Here is a 25932-nt window from a genome sequence, read left to right as displayed (position 1 = left end):
CCATATTCATTACCACAGTCTGCACACTAGGGACCAGACATGATCTCATGCCCTCCTCGGGTTAACTGCTGCTGACTAAGGGGACAACAATAATATCCTTCTGCCTTGCATGAGTCTCTCAGACCTTTTTCTAGGGCAGTGTGTTCTCAACCTCTGGGTCTCAGTCCCTTCGGTAAATCTCTGCCTCCAAAAATGTTTACATTACGGTTCTTAACAGTAGCAAAATTACAGTTATGGGGTAGTAACAAAAATAACTTTATGGTGGGGGCGGTCAGCATACATGAGGAACTATATTAAAGGGTTGCAGCTAAAGGTTGAGAACCACGGCTCTGGGATGGGTCACACCAAGTCCCCACTCTCTCAGTCCTCAGGATCTGTCTAGAAGCCAGAGAAGCTCTCCTGACCAGCACCTTCCGCATTTGCAGCATTAGCCTGGCTGGAGACTCAACCCAATCTCCTGCTTAGATGAACTTACTGTGGCTGGAGACACACATCCATTATCGGCTCATTTCCAATGCCAGAATGCAACATCCCGAGGCTCAGGGGAGGGACCTTGCCTGTGTTTACTCCTGCATCCACGGAATCTAGCATGAGGCATCGAGTGATAGATTTACTGAATTGCTTGACTACTGTGCACACTGGAAGGCTCTAAAGATGCCGCTCCGCAAGCCCCTCCTCAGAATGATGCTCTCAGAAGTGCACTGAGCCATGGATGGTGTCTTCTGTGACACCCTGAGCCAGCAGACAATGTTGACAGGGAACACTGTGGTGACCAGTAACCCCAGGACTGGCATTCTGAACAGTTCACATAAATCTGACCAGATGGGGGACAGGTATTGGAAAATCCCCAAGTGTCAACAGTCAAGTCCTCCATCTATAGTCTGTGTACAAGCCTCGGAGGCTGAGAATTCCTGACAGTTTGACAGTGGTCTTTCCTATGCCTGGCATGGCTCTGTGATTCCCCAAGTCCCCGGGGAGGGCACTGTACCTGACTCCGAGGATGGCTGGCTGGCTGGACAAGTTTCCCTGTGTCATGGTATACATCCCATACTACCATCCCTCAAAGAATCCATTGTTTCTCATTCCCTCATGTGCACAGGGTGGAGATCTCCAGCACTGAGAACCACCATGCACTCAGCTACAGCCTCAGCCAGCCCCTGACTGCAGGAGACTTCAGCAACCTTGACTATGGCTACCCCAGTAACACCCTATGCAAGCCTGGACACCTCTTCCTTCTTCTCCAAGTCATAGATCAGACAAACACAAGTCATTGTCCTCTGTTTTGGTCTCCTCTAGGTACCCCCATCTTCCTTTTGCACCAGTGAGTGGCTAAAGCCCTGATGGTATTTTGCTTATCTGACCCATTGCTTCTTTCTGGCTTGGTCACACCTGCACCTAACGACACCCCCACCCCACCCCGCCGCCCACCACTGCCGGCCTGTTATTGGTTAGGGCCGTGTTCAGAAACCCTCATACACCAATCTCATGCAGGTATGGTCTAGAAACATCTAACCCCAGCTCCGGGGCTCTGGATAGTTCCCATGTTCACCAAGTTCAGTCAAGCTGCACAAAAGTCAGGGCCAATGCCTACCCCTGCCTGTTGTTACCACATGGGATGGTCCTAAGACACTATAGGGCTTTTGTACGGTGCAGAGTCCCAGACTGATCCACTTGCCACTGGCTGGTTGATATTGTCAATTTGATACAATCTAGAATCAGCAGGGAGACAAACCTCTGGGCATCTCTGTGAGGAAGTTTCTAGAGAGGGTTATTTGAGGTGGGAAGACCTGCCCTGAATGTAGACAGCGCCATCTTGTAGGGTCCAGGAGTGAATGAAAAGGAGACGGCTGGCTGAGCGTGGAACATTCACTTCTCCTGAGTTGTGTACGCTCTTGACTTTGTGTGCAATGTGACCAGCTGCCTACGGTTCCTGATGCCCTGCCTTCCCTTCCATGGTGGATGACACCTACAAACTGTGAGTCCAAACCTTTCCTCCTTTAAGCTGTTTAGTCAGGTGTCTTGTTACAGTGATGAGAAAAATAACTAGCTTCTCTTGCCTGACTCTGTCTTCCCCAGTGTCACCCTCCCTAGAGAAGCCGTGACAGGCTTCTATGTAGCTCTTTACTCTATGAGCCCAAGATGACAGTGGCGCTCAAGATCTTTGGGCTGGATGACCAGGTCCAGGATCCCTCTGCTGAGGAACTTGCTTGTCCCAGGCACTAGACCTGTTTCCCTGACCATCATTTTAGACTATGAAGTTCTCATGTGCCTGGCCCCTGCTAGCACCTGGTTGTCTGACCCCTTTGGTGGGCTGCTCCCTAGGCTGAGTTCTAGAGCTGATGCTTATATGGAGAATCTCAGTAGGACACTATGTCCTTTTTGCTCCACGCCTGCCTGCCTAACTGGTCAGCCACAGATTTACTTTGACAGCCTCTTAAGCTTGCCCAACACTCTTCAGATCTAGCTCTGAGCAATCTGCTGCCCTGACAAGGGTCCACTTCTGTAGCCATCTGCTTCCCCTGCCTTAACTGCCCTGCCCCTGAAGCATTCTGACCTGTCCCAGGAGAGCTCCCAGCATGCCTTGTGTCCAAGTGTACCAGCCCAGCCTGAATGAGGTAGATTGGGCAGAGCTTCTCCTGGATACAAGAACAGGGCTTGGGTTCCAACACTCGTGCATGTACACCAGAGTGAGGGTTGCTTACGGTGGGAAAGCAATGGGCCCAGATGAGGTCACAGTTTTGACTTCACCAGACCTTACTTAATGCACATTTTGGATGTGAAGGTGAATCATGGCCCACAGCCATGTCTCTGGACAGGGTGAGCAGTCCATACCCATTTATGAGACTTTCGCTCACCAATGCCTGCTTTGCGTCCAGGTGCTGGACAATGGCCAAGCCAAGTGTATCAGAGGCTTCCTGTCTAGGAGAAGAGTCAAGCAGAGGGTACAGTTCCTCCAGTCTGTGTCATTTCCCCTGACTGTACTCTGTGACAGGAGAGTAGAGGGGATAGCTGGGCATGGCTACTGCTTCACAAAGGAAGGGTGACATATCAAGGTTACCTGTGACCATTCTTTGTCCCCTATCTTGGTGTAAGCTTATCTAGAAATCAGAGGAAACTCTATGCCATACAGCTCAGGCATGAGCCTGGTCTTGTTGACTTCCTTACCCACACTATGCTGGCTCTCCTCCTTGCCAGGGTAGGTATCCTGGGCAGTTTCCCCCTTCATCCTCATCTGGCTCCTTCCTTGTCCTATGCTAACCACCTGCTGAGAATAGGTCCTAACATGCAAGTGACTCCTCTGGAGGATCTGTAGCCAGCATCTCCCCTGAGGTCCATGTTAGAATCCACCAGCTGGTCTTTCATCAGCGCTCTCCCCTCACCCCCATTCACCAAGCACAGCCTTCACGTCTCCTGGATGGGCCTCCAGCTCCTTCCTTTCCCATTGTGTCTCACCGCTCCTCCAGGCCTCTCAGCCACCTGTGCAGGCTGGCCCCAGTTTGATTCAAGAATGGAGTAATTTTCCTTCAGAGTCAGGTTGATGCTGCCCCCTGGCTCTCTTGATGTCCGTCCCTGGCTCCACATCCTCCAGTGGTGACCCTGAAGCTCTCAATACTAACATTAAGTAACTTGGCTGGGCATGTAGCTGTGTGATGGAATGCTGGCCTAGCATGCATAAAGTCCCAGGATCCACCCCAGAATGAAAACAACAACAGCAACAGCAACAACAACAACAACAACAACATCACCCCTCATTATCACCCAAGCCTCAAGGCTCCCTCTCTTGGCTCCCTCTCCATTTGTGGCCCTCTACTGGCTTCAGGCTCTCTCCTCTTGGGTCTTTTCCTTCTCATTCCCCAAGTAGGCTCCTGGGTACTTGTACCAGGACATGGAAACTCTGTATAGTAGGTAGGGGCTCCTGGTCTTAAAAAAATGCCAATGTTCCAAGAAAAGTGGTACCTTAATGTAGACCTCGGTGTCCTAGGAGTTGGATTTATGTGTGTGAGCCTCCAAGGTCAGCTAGGGAAGGTTGAGGTCCTGGACCACTAGGTCCTAGGTTACATGGAGCCGGATGACTGTGGCTGGATGACTTCTCTCACTGCCACCATGTCTGAGCACGGACACGTGTGATGGGGAGAGGGGAGGCTGCAACTTACAGAGTAGGCCACCTCTCACAGGTGAATGCTCACTGCGTGCAAACCGAGCTTAAGGCTCTGTTTTCATTTGTAGCCGGGGGCGGGGGGGGGGGGAATGGAAGCCAGAGGAGTTGGCGGACTCTTCTCTGTGCGAGCTGAAATGAGCTCAACCTGGAATCTGAATCTATTTCCATCAGATGCTAGAGCTGTCAGGACTCATGGGAGGATTGAAGGCCGAGAGGTGAGTAGAGACAGATGCCTGAGAGGGGATGAGGGGGAGCAGGCAGCAGGGACGGGGCGAGGTCAGAAGACACATGCACTTCAGTTTGCTGCTGTGCAGTGAAAAGCAACCTGGGAAAGTGAGTGTGTCTGCAGGGGGTGTCTGCACCCTCAGGTGCCCACCTCCCACAATGCTGGGTCAGCAGAATGTCAGGAAGGGTCTGCCCAGGACCTCCACATGGACCTGTGGGGCGGGGGCAGACACTTCCAGAGGTGGGAATCCATCATCTTTCCGCCTCCATTTGGATCCCTAATAAGGAAGTAATAATATTGCCAAGTCTTTACCATGCTCTCTATGAGCTAGTGAGAAGACTAATTATCTGACGACACTAATAAATGGTTATGATGTTATTAAAAATGGCACCAAGCTAGGATTAACAGGCTCATCAATCGTAGGGAATCGGGTTTAACAAGGTCTCCTGCCTGTCACACCCAGCCTCCTGGCCTTGATGGGTACCAGGTCTCCAAAGCACTGCTCAGCAGGTCAGAGGCTGTGGATGAGGCTCCCCGTGCTTCCTCAGCAGAGGGGCGCTGAGGGTCTGGCTGCTGCTGGCTTTCTCATCGTGTCCCTTTAGAAAGTCTGCCCTTCATAGTCTGTGGGCCACTGAGGCGCAGTGGGTGGCTGGCCCTCTTACAGAATCTCCCTTCCCATCTTCTTCCTTCCCGTCCCCTGTGCAAATGCTGGGCTTCAGAGCCCCACAAACAAGGCTTGGGGGAGCCGGTAAAGAGGAGGTGCATCCGGTCCTGCTGGCTCATTTCCATAATAATTACAGTTATTACTAGTAACAGTGACAATATGGCCTCCCATTTACATGGAAGCCTGTACCTCAGAAGCCCTTTCCCATTCATTGTCTTCCAGCCTCACAGTGGGCAGAGGAAAATGGAGCCAGTTATCGTCTTTCTCACTGTGGAGGCAGGAAACTGGAGCTTGGGGGACACAAAAGAACTCTTGAACAACTCCCACCCCGCAACGCATTCTCCAAGGATAGCTGTGAGGATAAAAGTAAGAACACCGCCATTAAGGACTGACACTCTGCCCGCTATCGCAAGCATGCCTGTTACCTGGGTCCTCACAGCACCCCTGGGAGGCAAATTCTGTGCATATCATCCCCCTTGACAGGTGAGGGGACAGACGAATTCAGAGACTGCCCAGGGACACACAGCCACCAAGTGTCAGCATCAGTATGGGCTCTTCAGCGTTTCACTCTCCTGCCAGGCTTCCAGCAAACCATGTCTGACATGGTGGGCCTATGTCAGACCTCTTGTGCCTCAACTTTCCTCCCCTCCATGTGCCTCTGAGGTCCCATATGGTACTTTCACCAACATCCAGTGGTGACCAAAGCCTGGTGAGGCTGCCTCTATCTGTAGAGACAGAGTAGTAAGGAGCCTAGGCACTAACTGGGATCATAGAGCATTGGAGACTGTCAACTATGAACGTGTCTCCTCCCTGGCTCTGGGGACAGTGTGGCCGCTCTTCTAGAGAGATGAAAGCTCAGGCCTACTTAGGTTCAGAGCCTTAAAAGACTCTCTGGCTTTGCCTCCAGCCCACCAATCGGTATCTGAGGCTTGGCTACTCTCTCCCTCTTGCCTCAGTTTCCGCTGTGGCATCAGTGGGCTGCATAAGGATGGGGGGGACCAGGTCTGAGGAGGGGCCATGGCAGGTCTAGTCCTTGACTCCATTAGCTGCAGGAGGATTGCTTTCAGATGGGTGTTGCTTCTGTACTGCTGAGGACTCCGAGATGGAGGTAGGGAATATCACATCTGTGCCCCGTGGGCCTGACAAACAGTACCTGGCTACTATAAGGTAAGTCCCACACCTTCCTCATCAGCCTTGGTTATTACTAATTATGCCTATAGACAAAGAGAACTCTGTGTGTGTGTGTGTGTGTGTGTGTGTGTGTGTGTGTGTGTGTGTTTGTACTGAAGAACTTCTCAGGTCACACCTCTTCTAAACATAAAAGCTGCCTCTTTTTTTTTTTTTTTTTGGTTCTTTTTTTTTTTCGGAGCTGGGGACCGAACCCAGGGCCTTGCGCTTCCTAGGTAAGCGCTCTACCACTGAGCTAAATCCCCAGCCCTAAAAGCTGCCTCTTGAGCCTCAGATCTGCTGGTCCAGAGCCTGAACTTCAAGACGGAGAGTATGTTTGGTGTTGGCATCACATGGATACCTGTAGCCCTGTGCTCCTGTCCCAGTGCTCCTGGGGTGGGTTCTGGGGTGGGCAGTGACATGTACATTTCACTGAGGAGGAAGCGGCTCTGAGGCTGGGTCACTTGTGCCCGTGCCCATAGCTGAAGGCCCCGATTTCCTTCTTGGCCTGTGACTTCCTTGTTCTCTTCCTCACAGTCTACAAGCCCAGCCTCTTACCTTGGGCTTCTCTCCCTTCACCCTGCCTGCATGGCTCCGTACTCCCCAGGTCTTCCCCCTCCAAGCAGAGTGAGAGGTTCTTGGTGCTGCCCGGTAGGTATAGTTTTACCCATCCCTTCATCCCAGCCCCAAGCCCACTCTTTGAGTCATCTGCCAAACCTATCAACCCACACTGGCTAGAGAAGTGACAGATCAGTTTGCATGTCCCTGAGTTGGGTGGCATATTTGTTTGGGGTCTTCAATCCCAGGGCTGGGATATCCTTCAAGGAGCAAATGGCCCCAAGGCTATAGGAACTTCCCCATAGAAGGCTCAGCCAAGATGCCTTGGGAAAGCCCCCTCATCAGAGTGCCCAATATGTGCACATAGTGGGCATGCTGGGAGGTGGACCTCCTAGGCCACACAGACCCAGCAGAGCTGGGCACACTTGGATGGATCTTGATCAGTCCCCAAGATCCAGCCTTCCACTGTCACCTGCTGGGATGCCCAGATGTTCAAATGGCACTTCACTGGAACCTCCCACCCTGTCCTCATCCCATCCTCCACGCCCAAGCCTTGGCTTACGTGGTCAATGAGTTCCTTGACCATGCCGTTCCACTGGCCCTTGTCGTCCTGTGCCCCGTACTTGCCGTCTTCCACCAGCCGGATCTCGTAGGAGAAGCCCAGGATGTGCGCCAGCTCCTTGAGCAAGTCGATGCAGTAGCCCTCGAACCGGTCATTGCCGTAAAGGGTCCTATCAGACTTGCGGAACATGACAAAAGGCTCCTCCTGTGGGAACAGAAGGAAAAGAGGGGCTAGGCTAAGTGGGTCTGCAGCTCAGACTGGCCTTGAAATCAATAAGCAGTTAAGCATGACCTTGAACTCCTGATCTTCCTGCCTCTACCTCACAAAAGCTGGAATTATAGGCATGTACCACCATATCTGGCCTAGGCTCTTGTACACACACACACACACCCCACACGCATTCATTGGGTGCATGTGTGTGTATAAATAGGTACATGGGCATATGTGTACAAGAACCTGTGGGGGGCTAGAGGTCAAACTCGGATGTCATTGTTTAAGTACCATCAATGTTTTCTTATTACTTTCATCCTAATAATAATAAAACGTGCATTAGACCTAGAGAATATTTTTTAAATATTCCTCCTAGCCAGTTTTGTGTCCTCACTCTTAGCACTCTGGAGGCAGAGGCAGGAGGATCTTCGAGGCCAGCCTGGTTTACGTAGAGTTTCAGGTTAGTCATAGTGACAATATCGAGACCTCATCTCAAAAAGAAAAACTGCTTAAAAAGAAAATTATTTGTATTTCTGTGGATGGAGTGTATATCATAAACTATTTTGAGTCCTACACTCTGTCCTGGAGACAGGGCCTATCACTGACCTGGACTGGACTGAATAAACTGGACTGGCTAGCTGTAGAACCGTAGGGACCCTCATTTCTGCCTCCCCAGCACTGGGGCTGCACGGCTGAGCCGCCACCCCTGGCTTTCTGTGTGATTCTATGGGTGGAGCTCAGGCCCTCCTGTGTACTCCTTTTCATTAATCATCCCATCTCCTCAGGTCCCGGACTCTTGTCTTTCTGACACCACTTCAAATGGCTTTGTACCTACAGCCTAGAAGCAAGACGAGGGCAAGTCTATTTTCTGAAAGCCAACTTGGTGGCTTGCAATGGTGCCTCCAGGGATGGTTCTCAGCACAAGGGGACGGGGCTCTGCTGCTGCTGACTGACATAGTTGCCAGTGACCCAGAACTGTCAAGAAGTGGGACAGGACTACCTGGTTCTATAGTACAGGATCTCTGCTGTACCAGTGTCCCAAGCCAGCATGAGCCTGATCTTAGGACCTGTTAGAGAATCACTCTTGGGCCCCATACTAGACCCACTGAGGCAGGAGCTGCCAGTGAGCTTCGTGTCCACTCAAGTTGGAGGACCATGCAGCCAAAGCCCTTCATCAGGTACGGTGACTCCCCTACTTGCTCAAGATTAGACAAGTTAACAAATTAGTTAACAGATTGGACACACCCCTTTCCAATACCACTCTTTTAAGGTCCTCTCAGCACCCAAGTCAGGATCTGACAGTAAGCCAACAAGTGGCAACTTCAACTGTATGTGGCTCCCAGGGATCAGAGGATCCTCAAGAAGGCAGTGTGTGGGGCCAGGGATGTCTATCCTGTGTCAGGCGCCTCTTTCCAGGTGAAAGGCATAGAGTAAGGGCTTAGCGCCATCTGACTTTTCAAAACCACACTCGTTGCTGTGCCACAAATGAAGAACAAGGAGAAGGCAGGAAGCTGTGGGGAGACCTTCATTCAGTTGGAGATGCTTGGAGGTAACATGATCCAGATGTCCCAGAATCCAGGTCAAAATGCTAGTCCTTGATTCTGTGGACCTCAAGCACCCATCCCCCACCCACTCACAACCCCCTGTGTGGAAGTTTGGAATGGTCGAGCTGAATCCCCCCCCCCACATTTGTCGAATTACTACGGTGCACCACGTGCCATTTTTTGACTCTTGTCAGTCTGTTTTGTTTAAGTCTTATTAGATGCAAAACAGATGATCACCATTTAATACATAATGAAACAGACTCAGAGAGGGTCACTACATTACCCAAGGCCACACAGCAATTGAAAATAGTTCCAAGGAGCTCAGTTTCAGATGTACCCAGCCAAGCAGCACTCCACCTGGCTCCTTTCCACTCCATCCCTAGGCTTAGATGGCCCTGAGTCCTGAGCTCAGGCTGAAGGCTACTATCTCCTCACTTGCTTTGATCTCCTGGCGCTCCTTTCTTGTCCTGACCCATCCTCTGCCCTGGCTTGCTGGCCACCTTCTCCTACACCCACCGCAGCACCGGGCTCTTGTCTAAACCCCTCTACTCCTAGCTGAGTGCTGTCCACTGACAGGATGCAAGCCCACAATAACACTAGTACTTGCATAGAGGGGTGTCTCAGCCTCTCCCCCATTGACAGGACCACTTTCTTGAGCCCATGGGCCCCTGGGATGGGGTGGGAGGTGGAAGGCTCTGGTGACCATTATTGGATGTCCTCAGGAGTGGAGACCTGACAGTGTCTCAGCCCAGCTTCCTGCTATGTAGGGTGGGCTCTTCCTACCCTAGCTCCCCAGTTTCCCAGTGTGCCACCCCACTTTATAATGACCCTGCTCAGGCTTTAGGGACCTCTTCAGGGGTTTCTGAGACAGAGAGTGTACCAATCTCCAAGGGGTTCCTGACCATCCCGGGACTCTGAGGACAATGCTTCCAAGGCTAGTCACTTGGGAACGTAGACCTTTGGGTTAGTTCCACCCTAGATCTCAGGGCCTCTGGTGCTACCCTGTAGTCAAGCAAGCAACTTAACATGGGGGAAGGGAAGTACAGATGCGTCAGTCAGGGGCTCAAGGCTGAATGAAGGTTGACCCTTTGACCCTTCCTCAGGTAATATGCCCCCATGCCCTGGAGATGGCCTGGAGGGAAGGCCACAGGTGGGCTGTCAGCCCATTTACCCCCTTGATGGATGTTCTTTTGCAGTGAGCGGGCTATACACTACAGTACTTGGTGGTCCTGACTTCACTCAGAGAACTAGAGAGAATTTATCATCTTTCCCAGGGAAATCACCAGGACCGGGAGAGATTCCCACTCCCTTCTGTAGAATGGAGATTCTAACAGAACTTACCCTAACAAGAGTAAGAATAAGATGAACCCACCTAGGAAAAGCACTTAGTGCCTGGCAAGTGTCATCTGCTGATATTACTACTACTATTGTTCTTATTGTCACTCATTGCTTCTTCCCATGCACTCTCTGGCCAGTTACTTCAGTGACCTTTCCTTCTTAGAGACCACACCAGGCATCATCAAAGGGTAACAATCATGGCCGCCAGCGGAAGTGGAGGGAATGGGAGTGGGAAAGCCCCTAAGACTTCTCCCTTCCTGACCCGCCCCCTCCACGCCCCTCCTCGGGCCTTAGCCTCTAAAATTAGCACTTCATTTGCAAAGCCGCCACAGCCCCAGAATCTATACATCTCCATCTAAATACGCTGCCTTCTGAGCAGCTGCAAAATGCCATTAATTTCGGGAAGTGCTTTGCGGATGGCATACATATTTAACAGCTGAAGCCCAGGGCATTAAAATGGTGTTCGCCTTAGTAATGCGTCTCCAGTCCAGCAACATTTCCTAGGGGGTAATTCTCAACTCCGAGACTACTTATTCATGGACTATTTCACAATTTATTACTGGAAATGTCCAGACAGCCAGTTCACCGGCTCCCTCAGCTGCTAATCGATTGCTCAGTGAAGGTGCCCTCAATTTCATAACTTCACGCTCTCCTATTGCTCCGGGAGAAGAGTCGTGGGACCAGGGGTAATATTTCTCCTCAACAAGTCTCTGAAAACAGGGGTTCAGAAAAATAACCTTTCCTGACTTTCAGTCACAAGGCTTCGTCTGGGTTCGCTACAATCACTTAGCAATAGAGAGGCCAGGCCTAGAGCTAAGCTTCTGCCAGACACAGGGCCAGGAGCTTGAAAGAGGAGGCAGGGAGAAGGCAGCTCCCAGAGAAGACAGATTCGGGGATTAGCCATCTGATAGTTGGGTCCCTGAGTGCCCTGATTCAGGCCATGTCTCCTGAGTGCACATATACACACAGGCAATGCGAATCACATGCTTCTGAGTTCTGTCTGCCTGACCCTGCTCGGACACACAAGTGTCCTGCTCCCGAGGCCTTCACCCCTGCTGGACAGAACAAGATAGGATGTTCAGAATCTCATTGCTCCGGTGGGAGGGCTCAGCATGGCCCCTGGCCTGGTCCTCCTGGCCCACATTTTGGTCTTGGCTTTCCCTTCTCCTGCCACGGTGTGCTGGGGGTGGGTGGGGGAGGGCGGGTCCGCGTGCCTTGCCGTTGAGTCTATGTGGGTCACGGTGTGCATACTGACTGCACTGGTGTGTATCCAGAGGCCATCCCGTGGCCCTTTCCTCGGATTTCACATCCACCCACGTGCACCCTGATTGCCACTCGCATTCACAGCCCAAAGTACCTTGAACCTTCAAAAGCAGGGCCCCAGGAGCACTCTGTGTGCGCTTGCTTCATGTAAGCTGAGGTTTGAGTGCATGCATTTTTCATGAGAGCATAGAAGAGCAGATCCAGAAGAGAGGCTGGGCCTGCAGGGAGGGTGCTGGGGTAGGCTTCCAGCTTCAGAATGGGGGTGGGGGGTAGAATCTGGCTAGTGATCTGAGCATCCTGATGGCACAGTCAGACTCCCATCCATTTGTCCATTCAGGACAAGGCATCCCAAGGACTTAACCCCAGAGGTTTAGAATAGAGACCAGAAGATGGGGCTGGGAAGCTCACACAGGCTGCTGTGGCCTGCCACATCCCTGGATGAAGGGAGTCCCCCTCAAGAGGGCTCTTGTCCCCTCCAGGTCCTTAGTCCCCAGGGACTGAAGAGTTTGATGTTTCAATCCTGTGCCCTTGGTACCTGTCTGTCACTCAAAGTGTGTTTGCCTGCCTTGGTAATTCCAGGAAAGAGAGGTCAGGGCCTGTGCTCCCAGCAGGAGGTGCTGGCCCTGTACACAGGCAGCCAAGCAAGGGGCTGAGTTTCCAGCCAGGACAGCTTTCCCAGAGCCAGGCTGATCTACTCCCTATGACTTGTGTAGTTGTCCTAGGAATAGATAATAAGGCTGATCCTAGGGCCAGGAGCTAAAGACTGTGGCCAAGAGAGGGGGTGAAGGGGTTGAGGCCAACCTGGAGGTTTATGTGTCTCTGAGAGCTAGAACTCTGAGGAGGTCCTGGGTGGATGTAACAAACCTTAAAACTATACAACAAAGTATAGACCCTGGGCAGATCAGGGGATGTGAGGTAGGCCCAAGAGAATGCACTGGGCTTGAAAAATGGTCAAGTGAGAATTGAATGTTCATAACACAATGTGCCCCAAATGCCAGGAATCATCACTCTGACCATGCTAAGTCTTGGTGAAGTTGAGGGCTCTGAACTTTAGAGCCATACACGGTCATACATGGTAGGCATGTTGTAGTCAACTTGAGCTCACTGGGTCGTGAATATGTCATCCGCAGCAATACATTGCAATGACTGCTTTCAGCCCGCAACGAGTTTATGAACATCCACCTTCTCAATCTAGGAGGTTGATGTGATCATTCCTGTCTCTTCCTTGTCAGGTAGGCCCCAGGTACAGAACAGGAGAGCCGTTGATTCAGACCCACACAGTACGTCAACAGAGAAGCCGGGACTCAACCCCAAAGTCTGTACTCTTAACCATTGCTTCTTGGCTGTTCCTCCAGGTACCAAAGAGCTATCGGCCATTTCTACCCAGCTGAGTTGAGGCTGAGGGGCAGCGGGGCAGGTGGAACTGTCTCCAGGCCATGAGCCAAGAGAGGCTTATCTCCCCACATCCTCCTCGGGTTCTTGGGAGCCAGCCAGTTCTCCCAAGAAATGAGCCCAGCAGGTTGGGGATCAGTGCTACTATGGTGAAGAAACTGAAGATGGACTGATCAGGAGGATTGGTAGCTTGCTTGATTCAGCTCTTCTCAGGAAACAAGGCAAAACAAACAAAACAAGAAACCCCCCTGTGCCTCTCTGCAGAACAATTCATACTCTTTTATTGGGAGGAGGGGAAAGAGCTACACAGACCAGGCTGACCTTGAACTTGCAGAGATCCACCTGCCTCTGCTTCCTGAATGCTGGAATTAAAGCCAGTTCCACACTCTGGACACAGGGGCAGCTGCCATTTCTATGACGTGTGATCTAGTGGCCATCCAAGGTGGGTGTGTTTTGTATCCTGCTGGGGAGTCCTCAGTTCATTATTGGGCCCTTTGGAGTCTTGCTTGGCGGTTGCGTGTCTCCACGGTGACTGTGCCCATCTCTCCTCCTTATCTCCAAAGTCACATTTCTCTCACCTCGTTTTTTTAATCTCGCCCCGCAAGAAGTGTTTTATTTATACCTCTCATTTCATGCAATTCTGCGTTTAATCTTTTACCACCTTTTTATTATTTTATTTTTACCCTTTTATATTTTGCCGTTGTCACACTTTCATCCTTTTGCTTTTTGACTTTTTTTTTTTTTTGGCTTGAACATTTTCTTTTTACCTTGTCTAGCCAGCATTGTAAATTATTTAATTTTTCATCTTCCTTAATATCTTCCCTTTTAATCTCTCCTCCTTTACCTCATTTTCTCTTTATTAGTTCCCGCCTAACCTTTCTGTTTAGCTCTCCTCTTGCTGTCCCCCATCTTTCCTATTTTTAATCCATGTCCACACTCCTTTAATGGCTCATCAGTCTCCCTTAAATGCCTGGGTGCTTTTTGTTTATTTTTATCATTTATATTTTCCATTAGCTTTCCTCCTGCTCCTGTTGAGGTCTCTTTGAGTTACCAGCTTTAGTATTTGTCTCCTTAATAAGTGGATCCCTAAAGACTGGAAGGGCATACGACTATTTGGAAGACTCCTTGGGTCCTTGCCCTGACAAAGGCAGGATTATACCTCCCTGGTTCTCTTCTTCCGGCTCTATCTGCAGCTGGCCCACAATACCTATTCAGTTTCTATGGTCTTTAATGGGATTTCTCAGTGACCATGACCCTGGAGGCTAGAGAGGAGACTCACTGGCTAAAATACCCCTCAACACATATAGTACTCCAGAGTCCTTGAGATTCCTAGAAGAATGGCGGCATTTCATAGTTTCTTCCCTGCTTCATGGTCCCCCTCCTCCCAGCCACTGAATACATACACAGTGAGTCACACTAGGCAGGAGGATGGTCTAGTATAGCCTGGTTGAATTGCCTCAGTTGGGGAGTCAGGGGAAGCCACCCCCATCCAAGCACCATGGAAAGCTCCCAAGCCTCACCCATGGAAGGCTTTCCTTAACCTTAATGGACCAAGATTGCTTTTGTGAAGAGGAACAAGTCCAGGTATCCGTGTATGGGTCTTACAGATTTGTTTGCTATGCTCTAAAAGATCTACTTGCACCAGAATTGTCCCCAAAGGGTTCAGCTTCTGCTTGGCTCCGGTGAGGCTCCTTTCTCTGGGGAGGGACTCCTCTGAACCTCTGTCTGCCTCTGCAGCCTCCTAGAAGGCAGCCAGTCACACACGAAGAATGGGTACAGCATAGGTCAATAAGGAGAGCAGTGGCTGCAAGCTGCAAGGTGCAGGGAGCCTGGGAGAGCCCACAGGCCACTTCCTGATTGAATCAGGAGAACAGTTCACGAAGAGAATAGAAGTCATAGAGAAGGAGTCTGGCTGAACTGTTTCAGCTGGGGAGGCAGGTGGGCGTTACCCACATCTAAGCATCATGGAAAGATGAGGCCCATTGGCTCATTACGGAGAGAGGCTGGGATGCAGCTCTATTCACAGGGAGAGGTCGCAGCCCCGGGCTCTCAAGATTTATAAACGCTGCACAGTGTGGCATGGCTCCTGGGGCTCTCAGGTATGGCCATAGCCCCTGCCACTGCTGGAGGGGCTCATAGTACTTGCTCAAGAGAAGAGCCTTGGCCCTGGGTCCTCCGGTGGGAGAACAGACCCCTAGTTGTGATGAACAGTGAAGTCTCTTTTGTGGTCCTACTAAGAAAGCAGGTGGCACAAACAGCAAACATGGCCTTCTCTTGGGGGACAGGAAGAGGTACCAACTTTCCTTTAAGAGCTTTCTGAACCTCCTTTGAAGTTTCTACTTTCTTTTGATCCACTTTGCTACCGTGCCCTGGTCTCCTGAGAGACTCCTAAGGGGTAACCAAGATGTGACAGGTGGGAATGGAGTTGTCTCTCAGGACAGATGGCCCTTCCAGTGGGGCCCGAGGGTCTTACCAGCAGAGTGGTGACGATGAGTGACCTGTTGGTCAGAGAGTCGGTGACATTAGGACCTCGGCCTTTGGCAACCTCAGTGATATTGAGACCGTCAGCTGGACTCCACACCCCGACCTGGATGGACAGACAGACAAAAACAATGGGTTCTAAGTCCTTCCTTTCTCCTCACCCACAAGGCCAGTGGTCACAGCCGCAGCCATTGTGATTGTGTGTTCTGCAGGTACAATTCTGACAACAACCCTGCTGCTCTCCCTCCACTGAGGAGACTCTGAGGTGTAAAGTTTTTCCTTTTCCTCTCACAAAGTCTCAGCTGAGGAGAAATGCAGAGGAACTGCAGGGAGCTGGAGAAGCAGAGCCAATGCCCAGCAGGGATGGAAGGGCTGAGGCTTCCTCCTGAAGGAGACACTGGGCACCCCGCTGCTTACCCAATGGGCCTCTTCCAGACCAGACACCTGCAAAGCCTGGACCACCCCAGAAGGAAGGCAACACTCCCATTGGGATGAGGGAGAAGCACCCCACATGTGTATACTAAAGGAGGAGCTGTGAGTGAACAAGCAGCAGGTGGCCCTCAACGGGGAGCTGTTGTGAATGACAACATAAGACTAGTGAACCTCATGTGGCTTCCCCCCTAAAGTGGGCAGAAACCCTGTCACCATGAGAACTCCTCACAGCATCCTTATCAATATCAAGTCGGAGGCTAAAGGATGGAGAGATAGGGCTTAAGTCATCTCAGGGTCGATAAGATGGCTCAGCAGGTAAACCTCATGCCACCATGCTTGATGACCGGGGTTCGATCCCCGGGACCCGCATGGTAGAAGGGCAGACCTGGCTCCTGAAAGTTGTCCTCTGGCGTCCACAGGTGCACAGTAGTGGCTCGACTCCACACACGCACACACAGTGAATAAATAAACGCGATACATTTTTTATAAGTTATCCTAAAGCCCTAGGCCTCTTGCAGGTGCACTCTGAGCAAACTTCCCAGCTGGGCCTCATCTTGGCTCCTCTCTCTCAAGGAAGGCATCAGCACGCCCACTCTGTCCTTGGCCCAGTTGGGGGTACTCAGAAAACCTAATCAATTAAACAGAGAGGCCAAGTGCAAACAACCCACTCAGAGAGCTGTGCGACAGATAGCAGGGAGATACGTAATTATGCTTGGGTAATTCTGCCTTAATCCTCCCAGAGCCACCGGCTGGAGCTAGCTGGATCAGCTCTGACCCAGCTTAGCAAACAGAAGGAGGCAAGGGGAGGCTGTAGCTGTGTTGAGGGCTCAGCATGCTCTCCGCCTGTGTGGACCACTGGGGCCACAAGGAAGGAGGCAGGCGGATGAGAGTGAAGAGGCTCTTTTCTAAAGTAGGCCAAGTTCAGTGCGGAGGTGCTGAGCAGAGGCCTGGGTGTTGAGCAGGAGGGTGAACTGCAGGAGGCCCTCGGCAAGCAGAGGTGGGTGAACAGCGAGGAGCCTCAGCCTTCAAGCTCTTCTAAGCACTGACTGGGTGTTCGGGTAGATTCTAGGCGTAGTGCAGGTTAAAGAACAGGAAAGAGGTTCTCTGCTCACGGGCTCAGGTGGCTATGACTGGGAGCCTCTAGTGGGCACCAGGCAAGCCACCCTCTATCCAGGGATAATAGAGTTTTCCTTGAGTATTAGCTACGGTCAATTTGTACCAGCTGCCTGGAAGGCTGTTGGGAGATAGATGCTGCAGGGTGGGCTCAGATGGAAAGAGTGCTCCAGTGATCAATTACTGATGCCTGCCACGGGCACAGGAGCGGAAAGCGGTGGCGTGTGTGCCATCTATCTACTATCCCTAGAATTTGATGCTGTCCCTAGAGATGAGTGGCTGAGAGAGCAACGCTAGGACAACTACCTGCCAGCATGTCAGCCATGGTACTGCTGAGGGGGAGGCTGCTGTCCAGCACTGTGAGCTTAAAGAAAGATTGTGGAGCCCATAGCGTATGCCTGGGGCTAGAACAGTGAGTGGGCCTCACTGATCCTAGGAAGGGCCCCTGCCCTTGGGAATTGATGCGCGCCTAGCATGAGGTAGCTGTGTATGAATTGTGAGGGTTCCTGGTCACCTCTCCCCTATAGAGTGATGGGAGGACTCAGAAGAGAGTTGGAGAGTCACGGCCATGAGTATATGGAGGCTAATAGAGTGAGGTCCATGCCTGGGGCAGGATCCTAGATAGCACTTTGACGGTTGGGGCGCTAGGGTGGGAAGATACCCAGAAGTTTAGGAGGGCAGGACCATGAGTCAACTGTGGAGTACTTCAGGAAGCTGAAGAGACTGGGTTGGGTGGGGAGGCCAGCTGAAGAACTTCTCAGAGCCTAAAAGGCCTTAACAAGGGCCGCAGCACACACTAGCTTGGAAGTGGGAAGCCATGTGCAGGGTGGAGCTGGTTCCATCTGCTCATACATTTAGGACGGATGAGGGCTCAGGATGCACGAGAGCGCGAGGTAAGGTAGAGACGGGTGTTACAGTGACCCTCTGTAGAGGCTGAACCATGCATGCAGGAAGGAAGGATGGGAGTCGGCCCTAAGGCCCAGTGACAGCAGAGGGTCCTCCAGTCTCCTGGCCACTGCTCTCCATATCCTATAAATGGCACATCTCAGGTGGCTCTCGGTGGACCAGCTGCGGTGGGATAGGTGTGGCTGAATTGTTGGCTTGTCCAGATGCTGTAAACTGGGGCCTCAGGTTAAATCCCCTTCCTGGCCCAGCACCCTGACTGTTTCTGTGTTGGTCAGAGGAGAGGCTCCGAGTCCAGATAGGTTTGCTTTCCTTGACCAAACATTGGAATCACTGGTCTGAGAAACTGGAATTTGGGGAGCTCAGACCCCAAGCACTTCAACATCTCTTTGAGGTAAGGAGTTTCTCAGTCTCCCAGACAAGCAACCTCCCCGTATTTGCTTAAATGCCTCCAGGGGCTGTGAACTTGCTACCCCAAGTAGGCAATCTGTGGAGGTTAGAAAATTTAGCCTAAGAACATACATGGCCTTATCTCTGACCCCTTCAGGGTCAGTTTGTGCCACAAGTCCTTGATTGTGCTTTCCTGACAGAGTGAGGTCATAGGTGTCTGCTGTAGCTAAGTCACTGAGATCAGCACCCTCAAGTGTAACAGGACCCTACAGTCTCCTCTGGCCCACAGCTCTGCAGAAGCCATACTGGATCATTGAATTTCAAGGGCGTGTCTGCAATGGCTCTTGCCCCTCAGCCCGCAGGCTCGTAGAAGGCACTTCCAACATCCCTGGCCCTCTGCTGAGCCTCCACCGGAACCCACGCACCTTCTCGAGGCCATCTTCCTTGAGGCTGATGATGTCCAGATCAAAATCAGTCCGCAAGCCACTAGTTTTGTTGAAAACAATCCGTCCAGTTAATCCTTCCCATTGAGCCTGAGGAGGGGAGAGGGCAGAGCGGCAATTCCTCGGGCTCATAAATCATCATTCAGTACAACTGTACAATGCTTCATTTTAATTACTCCTTGCACTGATACTGTTCCCCCAAGACCATGATTAATTAATAATCACCTCCATCATTGCTCGGGCTGTGGTGCGAGCCAGCGATTTCCATAAATTCTATTACGCTCTTTAGCCAGCTCTACACCTGCACCGTCTCGTGTACAACATCGATCTCGGATGCGCTCAAATGAGCCCCCGCCTCGGAGCCCTGGGAAGGGGGAGCCCGTGTCAGATCCCTGGAGAGGGCCGGGGAGGCAGGCGAGCAGAGCTGGAGCACAAGAGACTCATCAAAGGCTCTGGTTACAAAGTCGCATCCTTGAGACACTGACCCCAGAGACAAAGTCCTTCAACCTCCTGCCTCAGCTCCATGCCACGGTTGAGAACCCTGGGGTCCATGCTGGGGTCAACTCCAGTGACCATGAATACTCTCTGCCTCAGTCTCCTCAGCTAGAAAATGGGACTAATCATGGTATCCATCTTTCTAAGATGCCGTGAGAGTAGAAATGAGCCAGGAAACCCAGAGAGAAGGCCTGGATAAATAGCCGTTTCTGTTTCTTTGTTGTTATTAACAAAAGAGGCAGCATCAGGTAGTGCAGATGACCTTCTAGACCAGGGTGAGACAGCCTGAGCGAGGCCTGTCTGTGCCTGTGAATAGGTGATTAACCACTCCTTCCTGTTCAGGGGAAGAACTGCTACCTTCAGGTTCACCACTGTTGGAGATTGCTCTAGACTGTCTCTTTCCTGGGAAGTCTCTGAGCAACCATTCTTTGTGCACGTGTGTGTGTGTGTGTGTGTGTGTGTGTGGTGCACCTTCTTCTGTGTGTTTGTACATGTGTGCCTGTAGAAACGTGTGCATGTGTATGCAGATGTGTGTGGAGGTGAGAGGTCAATGTTGAATGTTGAATGCCTTTCTCGGTCATTACTTATTTAAAGTAATAAAAATTATTATTACTATCATGAATGTGTATTGCATACACATGTGTGGGTGCCCACGGCTGTTCGGAGGGTGTAGGTGTCATCCTCTATCACTCTCCACTCTTGAAACAGGCTCTCTCTGAACATGAAGCTTGCTCTTTTGTCTAGGGTAGCCAGCTGATCAATCCATTACTGGGCTAAAGGTATGTGCAGCCATACCTGGCTTTTATGTGTGTGTTGGGGATTTGAAGTTGGGTCCTCGGAATTGCAGAATAAGAGCTCTTGCCTGCAGAGCCACCTCCCCAGGGCTTTCATCTTATATTTTTGAGAGCGTCTCTCCCTGATTCTGGAGCTCACAGATTCGGTGAGGGCTGGTAGGACAGGGAATTGTCTGCCTTCCCAGCACTGGCGTTACAGATCTACGCTGTGCTCAGCTTTATATGTGGGTGCTGGGGACTCGAACTTCAACTCCAATGCTTGCATATCAGGCACTTTACTGCTGGAGTCATCTCCCTAGACAGAGAGGTGATTCCATAAGACACAACCGGTTGTTTGTATCACTTAGCTTCCCCAGTGGCCTCGAGAGCTGGCCAGGTGAGGATCATGATTCCCATGTTACAGATGGGAGCCATGGGAACAAGCCTGGAGGGAGACAGTATTGGGAGCTCCAAAACTTGTACTACAAAATAGGCAGAGTCAAGTTAGACATCTGGCCCTGGAGCCTCACCCCTTGATTTGGACCCCTTCCTTATTCTTTCTCCTTGGGGCTGTTGCTGGTGGGTATTTTGCAGGTGATGTCTTCTGGGGGTGCATAAAGCAGATTGGGAAATAGGGAGACAGCCAGTGGTGGCCAGGAAGGGGGGAGAGTGTTGTTTCTCAGCCAGGCTTGTGAGTGAGGGAATGAGGTGTCCAGAGGAGAGGGGTGGGAAGCAGGAGGTCTGAATGCCCATATCCTGCTGGCTGAGCACTGACTTGGACAAACCCTGCACTCTGAGCAAGGCTCCTGGACTCTCCCAGGAATGGGCCTCAGTACCAATCACATTTTTCAATTCCCAGGCCTCGGAAACTGATCTTTGAATCTCAACTAAAGGCCGAGAGGATCTGCCTGTTCTTGGGCAGTTTGGAATCCCTGTGGACTTTTCCAGATAATGGTATCTGGGTTAGAGGCAGGAGGATTGTGAATTCCAGGCCAGCCTGGTTACTTCCTGAGACTCTGTCTGTCTCAAGCCATCCTCTGCCCCACCTAAAAAGTAGATGGACGGAAGGTGTTCTAATTCAGAGGCAACACCCTTCAGCCCGAGAGGCTGCAGAACTTAGGAAGCTTGATCCAGCTAACAGCCCACTGGTCTGCAGGCCCTAAGAGGTGGTTGCAGTGCCCAGTACCATGCCTATGTGTATGATCATGACTGAGTACGATGGGTTATCGCTTTTCCTTTGTGGGTCCTTGTGCAAGGCCAGTCTCCAGGAGGCAGTTTACAGCAGAGAGTTACAACATGACCCTTAGGGAGCCCCTTGAACTTCCATTTTGACCTTGCAAATTGGGCATCATCATTGTCTCCATTTCCCGGATGTGAATACGGTAGTTCAAAGATAGACTGAGACACTGAGGAAACAGTTCAGTTAGTAAAATGCCTGACACAGAAGCCAGAGGTCCTGAGTCAGATCCCTAGTGCTCACATAGAAATGTCATGTGTTTCTGAATGTCGGTAACCCTAGCACTGGGTGTGCATGGGGTGGAGACAGTGGGATCCCCAGGGCTCTCTGGTCAGCTAGCCCACTGTGGAGGCCAGGTTCAGTGAGAGACCCAGGCTCAAAAATGCCAAGGTAGATGTTATAGTGGAAGATACCTGATATTTACCTCTGGTCTCCACATGAACATGCACATCTGTGATGTGCGCGCGCGCGCGCACGCGCGCACACACACACACACACACACACACACACACACACACACACACACACACGGAGCTGGGAAGCTAGGCACCAGGGGGACAGAGATTAAAAGCCACATCAGAGGAGGTGAACAGCTCTGCTGTGACTTCTTCACAGGGAGGCCCAGATTCCCTCAGGCTGGCTTCCCCATCCTCTGGCTTCCATCTCTGCTGAGGCCCACACCTTTAGGCGATCCAGTGGCCCCCAGGGAAATCTCAGCAGGTGTCTTCAGCTGCCTTGCTTCTGCAGAGGAGGCCTTCCCTGCCTGTCAGCTCCAGAGGAATTAAATGCCAGCAGGTGCGGCCTGTCTGTGGGTGGGTGGGCAGGGGCAGGGCAGGGAGCCACGGGCAGCTCCTCCCCGTGACATTTCCCAGCCCACCCGCCCCCTTCTAGCAGCGGCTCAGGACTCGCTAAAATGAAAGATGCTTCACACGCTCTGAACTCCGGCCTGGTATTTTCCAGCTCCTCTTGGAAATGCCAAGTCTTTAAAATGATTTACTGTCACGCAGTCAGACAGAGAGATGGGCAACTTGGAAACGGACAAAGGGAAGACTGGACTCTGCGGGGTACCTGGGTTCCGAAAGTGTCCAGTTATAGAAAGGACACGAGCATTTCGTGGCTACCCTTGCCTGGCCCCCATTGCACTAAGGAATTCTGTAAGAGATAGGAGTGTCCACCCCAGCCTGGGTAGGAGAGCCCCAGGACGGGGAATGGGACTTCTCTCCTAGGCTGGGCAGTGGGTAATCTGCTTCCCTTGGGCACTCATGGCCAAGCCTCATGCTTTACAAGCGGCAAGGGGTAAAGAGGTGGGGTCCCTGAAGCAGTGTTGGCTGCAGGCTCTCTGGCTAGGACCCAGTCCCAAAAGGATGTTAGAGTGACAGATGATGGGGACCGAGAAAAATCAGAGCTATCACACCTGCTGTGCCAGGGGAGGGGCACAGTTCTGAGAACAACCCTCAGCCAATGGCTGCCAGTAAATGGAAGGACTCTAATGTGCGCATGCGCGCGCGCACACACACACACACACACACACACACACACACACAGAGAGAGAGAGAGAGAGAGAGAGAGAGAGAGAGAGAGAGAGAGAGAGAGAGAGAGTGAGAGAGTGAGTCTGGACCTTTGTAGAGGGCTTCACCTGAGTCCCTTGGTGTTGGTCATGATCACCCACTCAGTCTAGCCCAGGATAGCCCTATCTAGACCTCAGCCTTTCTAGCCTTGTCTTCTTGCTAGTTACCGAGACTAGATACTGCTCAGGCCATGGGTTTCACTCTGTCTTCCCAACAATTCTGAGCTGAGGAACAGAGAGTTGGTCATCTCACTCCAAGCCACTTAGCCAGTGGTAATACACTGGCACGTGAGGTCCTGTGTGTGTTTGTCTACAGACGGGAGTCATAAGCCCTGTGTCCAGGGTGACAGCAGGGAGAACAGTGACAGGGAGAGAAGGTACTTTCATCCCTTGGACTTCCCGGTCCCCTTTGAGGCCGGGGAAACTGAGCCGCAAAGATGTGAGGTGACCTGCCTCAGTCTGTATGCAGCAGAAGCCGCTTCTGTCTGAGCCCCAAATCTGAACACTCCAGCCCTCTGCCTACTTCTGAGCCCTGGAGGCCACGGGGAGCTTCCTTTGAGGGGTGGAAGACTCACCTCCTTGATGAAGTTCATGAAGCGGCCACCGAAGCGCCAGGCCTTGTGCCGATGGCACTGTAGGGAGTTCACAGTCATCTGCGGCGCTCGCTGGTAGCACACAGACACAATGTGGACCGCATCGTAGAGCAGGGCTGCATCGGTCTGCAGAGGGCACAGACCTGACTGAGGGCTGTTACCATTGCATCTCAGCTCCTCTCCCACTACAAGCTCATGATGCCCTGGGGAGGGAGCAGGCCCTCAGGCCCAGAGAGCCCTATCCTTTCACCTGAAGACGGGCTGGCCTCAGTGGCCCTATTAGTCTATGGACACCTCTCTACTACCCTCTTCTCTGCAGCTACGGCTCCAGACCCTCTGCCCAACCCATCACCTAATCCCACCCACTCCTCATTCCTTTCTTGCCTTCCCAGCCTCACATCTGCCCTTCACAATCCAAATCCATTGTCTTTTGCTCCTTTTCCTGGAAGACATTTTTTTAATTAATCATTCCATTCATTTACATCTCAAATGATATCCCACTTCCTGGTTACCCCTCCACCAGCCACCCATCCCACATCCGCCCTCCCCCTTCCCTTTGCCAGTATGAGAGTACTCCCCCATCCACCTCCTACACTATCCCACCCCACCACTCCAGTATTCCCTACACTGGGGTGTCAAGGCTCCCCGGGACCAAGGGCCTCCCCTCCCGTTGCTGTTAAGCAAGGCCATCCTCTGCTACATATGTATCTGGTGTCATGGATCCCTCCCAGTACACTCCTTGGTTGGTGGTCTAGACTCTGGGAGAACTGGGTGGTCAGCCCTTGCCTCTATTAGAGGGAGCCCTTGGCCATGGGAACTGTTGTCCCTGGGGCTCTGGCTGATATATGGAGGTTCTATTACTAAAGGTCCTCAGTGACTAGCAAAAAGTCTAGAAAGGACGAGGTCTAGGCAGGTCTTGAATTGTTCTACAGGGAGAAGGAAGGAAAGAAGGAAGTGTGGAAGGAAGGAGAGAGAAAGGGAACAAAGGAAGGACTGAGGGATAAGGAGGGAGGGGAACTCCTGGGGTCTATCTGTCCATCTGCCTCCTGTACCATCATCACTCCATCCAGCAGGCCTGACTCTGCCCGGGGAGCTGCCTGTAGCCGCTCCATGGACCACTTCTCCACAATGGCTGAGACATGGGGGTTGTCCACGTTGAGTATGCGGAACCCAGTCAGGTTCACTCCCGAGTAGCGGTAGGGTTCCAGGTCTAGCGCATAGAGATCCTAAAGAGAGAGGAGAGAGCTTGATGTGGTTAAGGGTTTTCCCAGCTCCCCCCTCACCATCTGGACCTGGGTACCCCTGGGCTTGAATTGTGGCTCCCCACAGAGCCCTATGCATGAAAGGTGACTGCAGTACCCACAGGAGAATTGGATGAAGAGTCCATTTGGATTTCCTGAGACTAACCTCACATGCCGACTATGGGAGCCATAAGCCTGTTTCTTCGTCTACAAAATGGGGATCACTCCCCTTTATAGAAACCAGAGTAACTATCTCAGGATGGGAGGACGAAGGGTACTCAGCCTGGGCATCTCCAAGTGACACTGAAGGAGACAGGAAGGCCAGAATATTTTTTTTCCTTCATAGATAGGTGAATGCGGGCCAAAGGAGTCCACTGCCTTTTCCCCTGCTCTTTCTCATGGCTCAGGGCCTTTTCACCCTCCCTCCTAGGAACTGATTTCCAGAGGACTATCCACGGTAGATGGGAAGGCCTTGGCTGACAGCCCAGGAGTGCAGGATACACAGCCCAGGCAGGTCTGGTCCCTCTTGCACTTCCCCCCACTCTGGACAATGGGCTGATGAGGCAAGGAGCCAAGAGGCAGGGGAGTGGGATTAGCTGGCTGCCCCTTAGCAGAGAAGAGAGCATGTGGAGAGGTAGTTAGCCTTCACAGGAGCCACACAGAGCACTGCAGGTTCAAAGTGACTCCAAACTCAAAGACACACAAGAGAAACATCATGGTCTTTCGACATACGAAATAGTTGCTTGTAGGTCACCAGGGCTTCCTAACTCTGCCGGGCTAGGAACTGCTGTTAATGCTAGTTAAAGCCCAAACTTCTGGTTAACATGAGATTTGTGTCTGGCACAAAAAGGTCATCCCTAAGGCTGTGGTTTTATCACTTTGCAGGAGATTAATCAATCTTGTGTGTAACCCGCCCACTCTACTGTATGTCCCTTAAAACCCCAATACTCACGTCATTCCTCAAATGCCCTGCTTCATGCCCAGGCTGTTCCCTTCTGACTTAGAAACATTCGATCTACACTTACTTCAAGCTGATGTTTTGATTTTCAAAAATAAATACTTGGATAATGCAGACTGACTGCAAGCCAGGACTGGGGAAACTGAGTCCCTTCTCTGTTCTTTCTCACTTCACCAAGCTACTTTTTTATATTGACCTGAAGCCCACCCCACTTGACCCCTAC

The 25932-nt window shown here is 51.6% G+C and overlaps 1 protein-coding gene across 2 annotated transcripts in view; it reads right to left on the bottom strand.

Annotated features, from left to right (window-relative positions):
* Grik3 (glutamate ionotropic receptor kainate type subunit 3) overlaps nucleotides 1-25932 on the bottom strand; it is a 216432-nt gene that overhangs the window by 30255 nt on the left and 160245 nt on the right. For both annotated transcript variants that reach the window (NM_181373.3, NM_001112716.1), the window contains exons 6-10: nucleotides 24563-24736; nucleotides 23493-23636; nucleotides 18828-18935; nucleotides 15557-15670; nucleotides 7337-7540 (exon numbers count right to left, since the gene is read on the bottom strand). In NM_181373.3, coding sequence (NP_852038.2) covers nucleotides 7337-7540; nucleotides 15557-15670; nucleotides 18828-18935; nucleotides 23493-23636; nucleotides 24563-24736 — 744 coding nt within the window. The remainder of the gene's footprint in view (nucleotides 1-7336; nucleotides 7541-15556; nucleotides 15671-18827; nucleotides 18936-23492; nucleotides 23637-24562; nucleotides 24737-25932) is intronic.

This window comes from Rattus norvegicus, chromosome 5 (genome assembly GCF_036323735.1).
Source record: "Rattus norvegicus strain BN/NHsdMcwi chromosome 5, GRCr8, whole genome shotgun sequence".
NCBI classification, from domain to species: Eukaryota; Metazoa; Chordata; class Mammalia; order Rodentia; family Muridae; genus Rattus; species Rattus norvegicus.
Note: the sequence above shows the minus strand (reverse complement) of the source record. Positions and strands in the feature narration are given on the sequence as shown.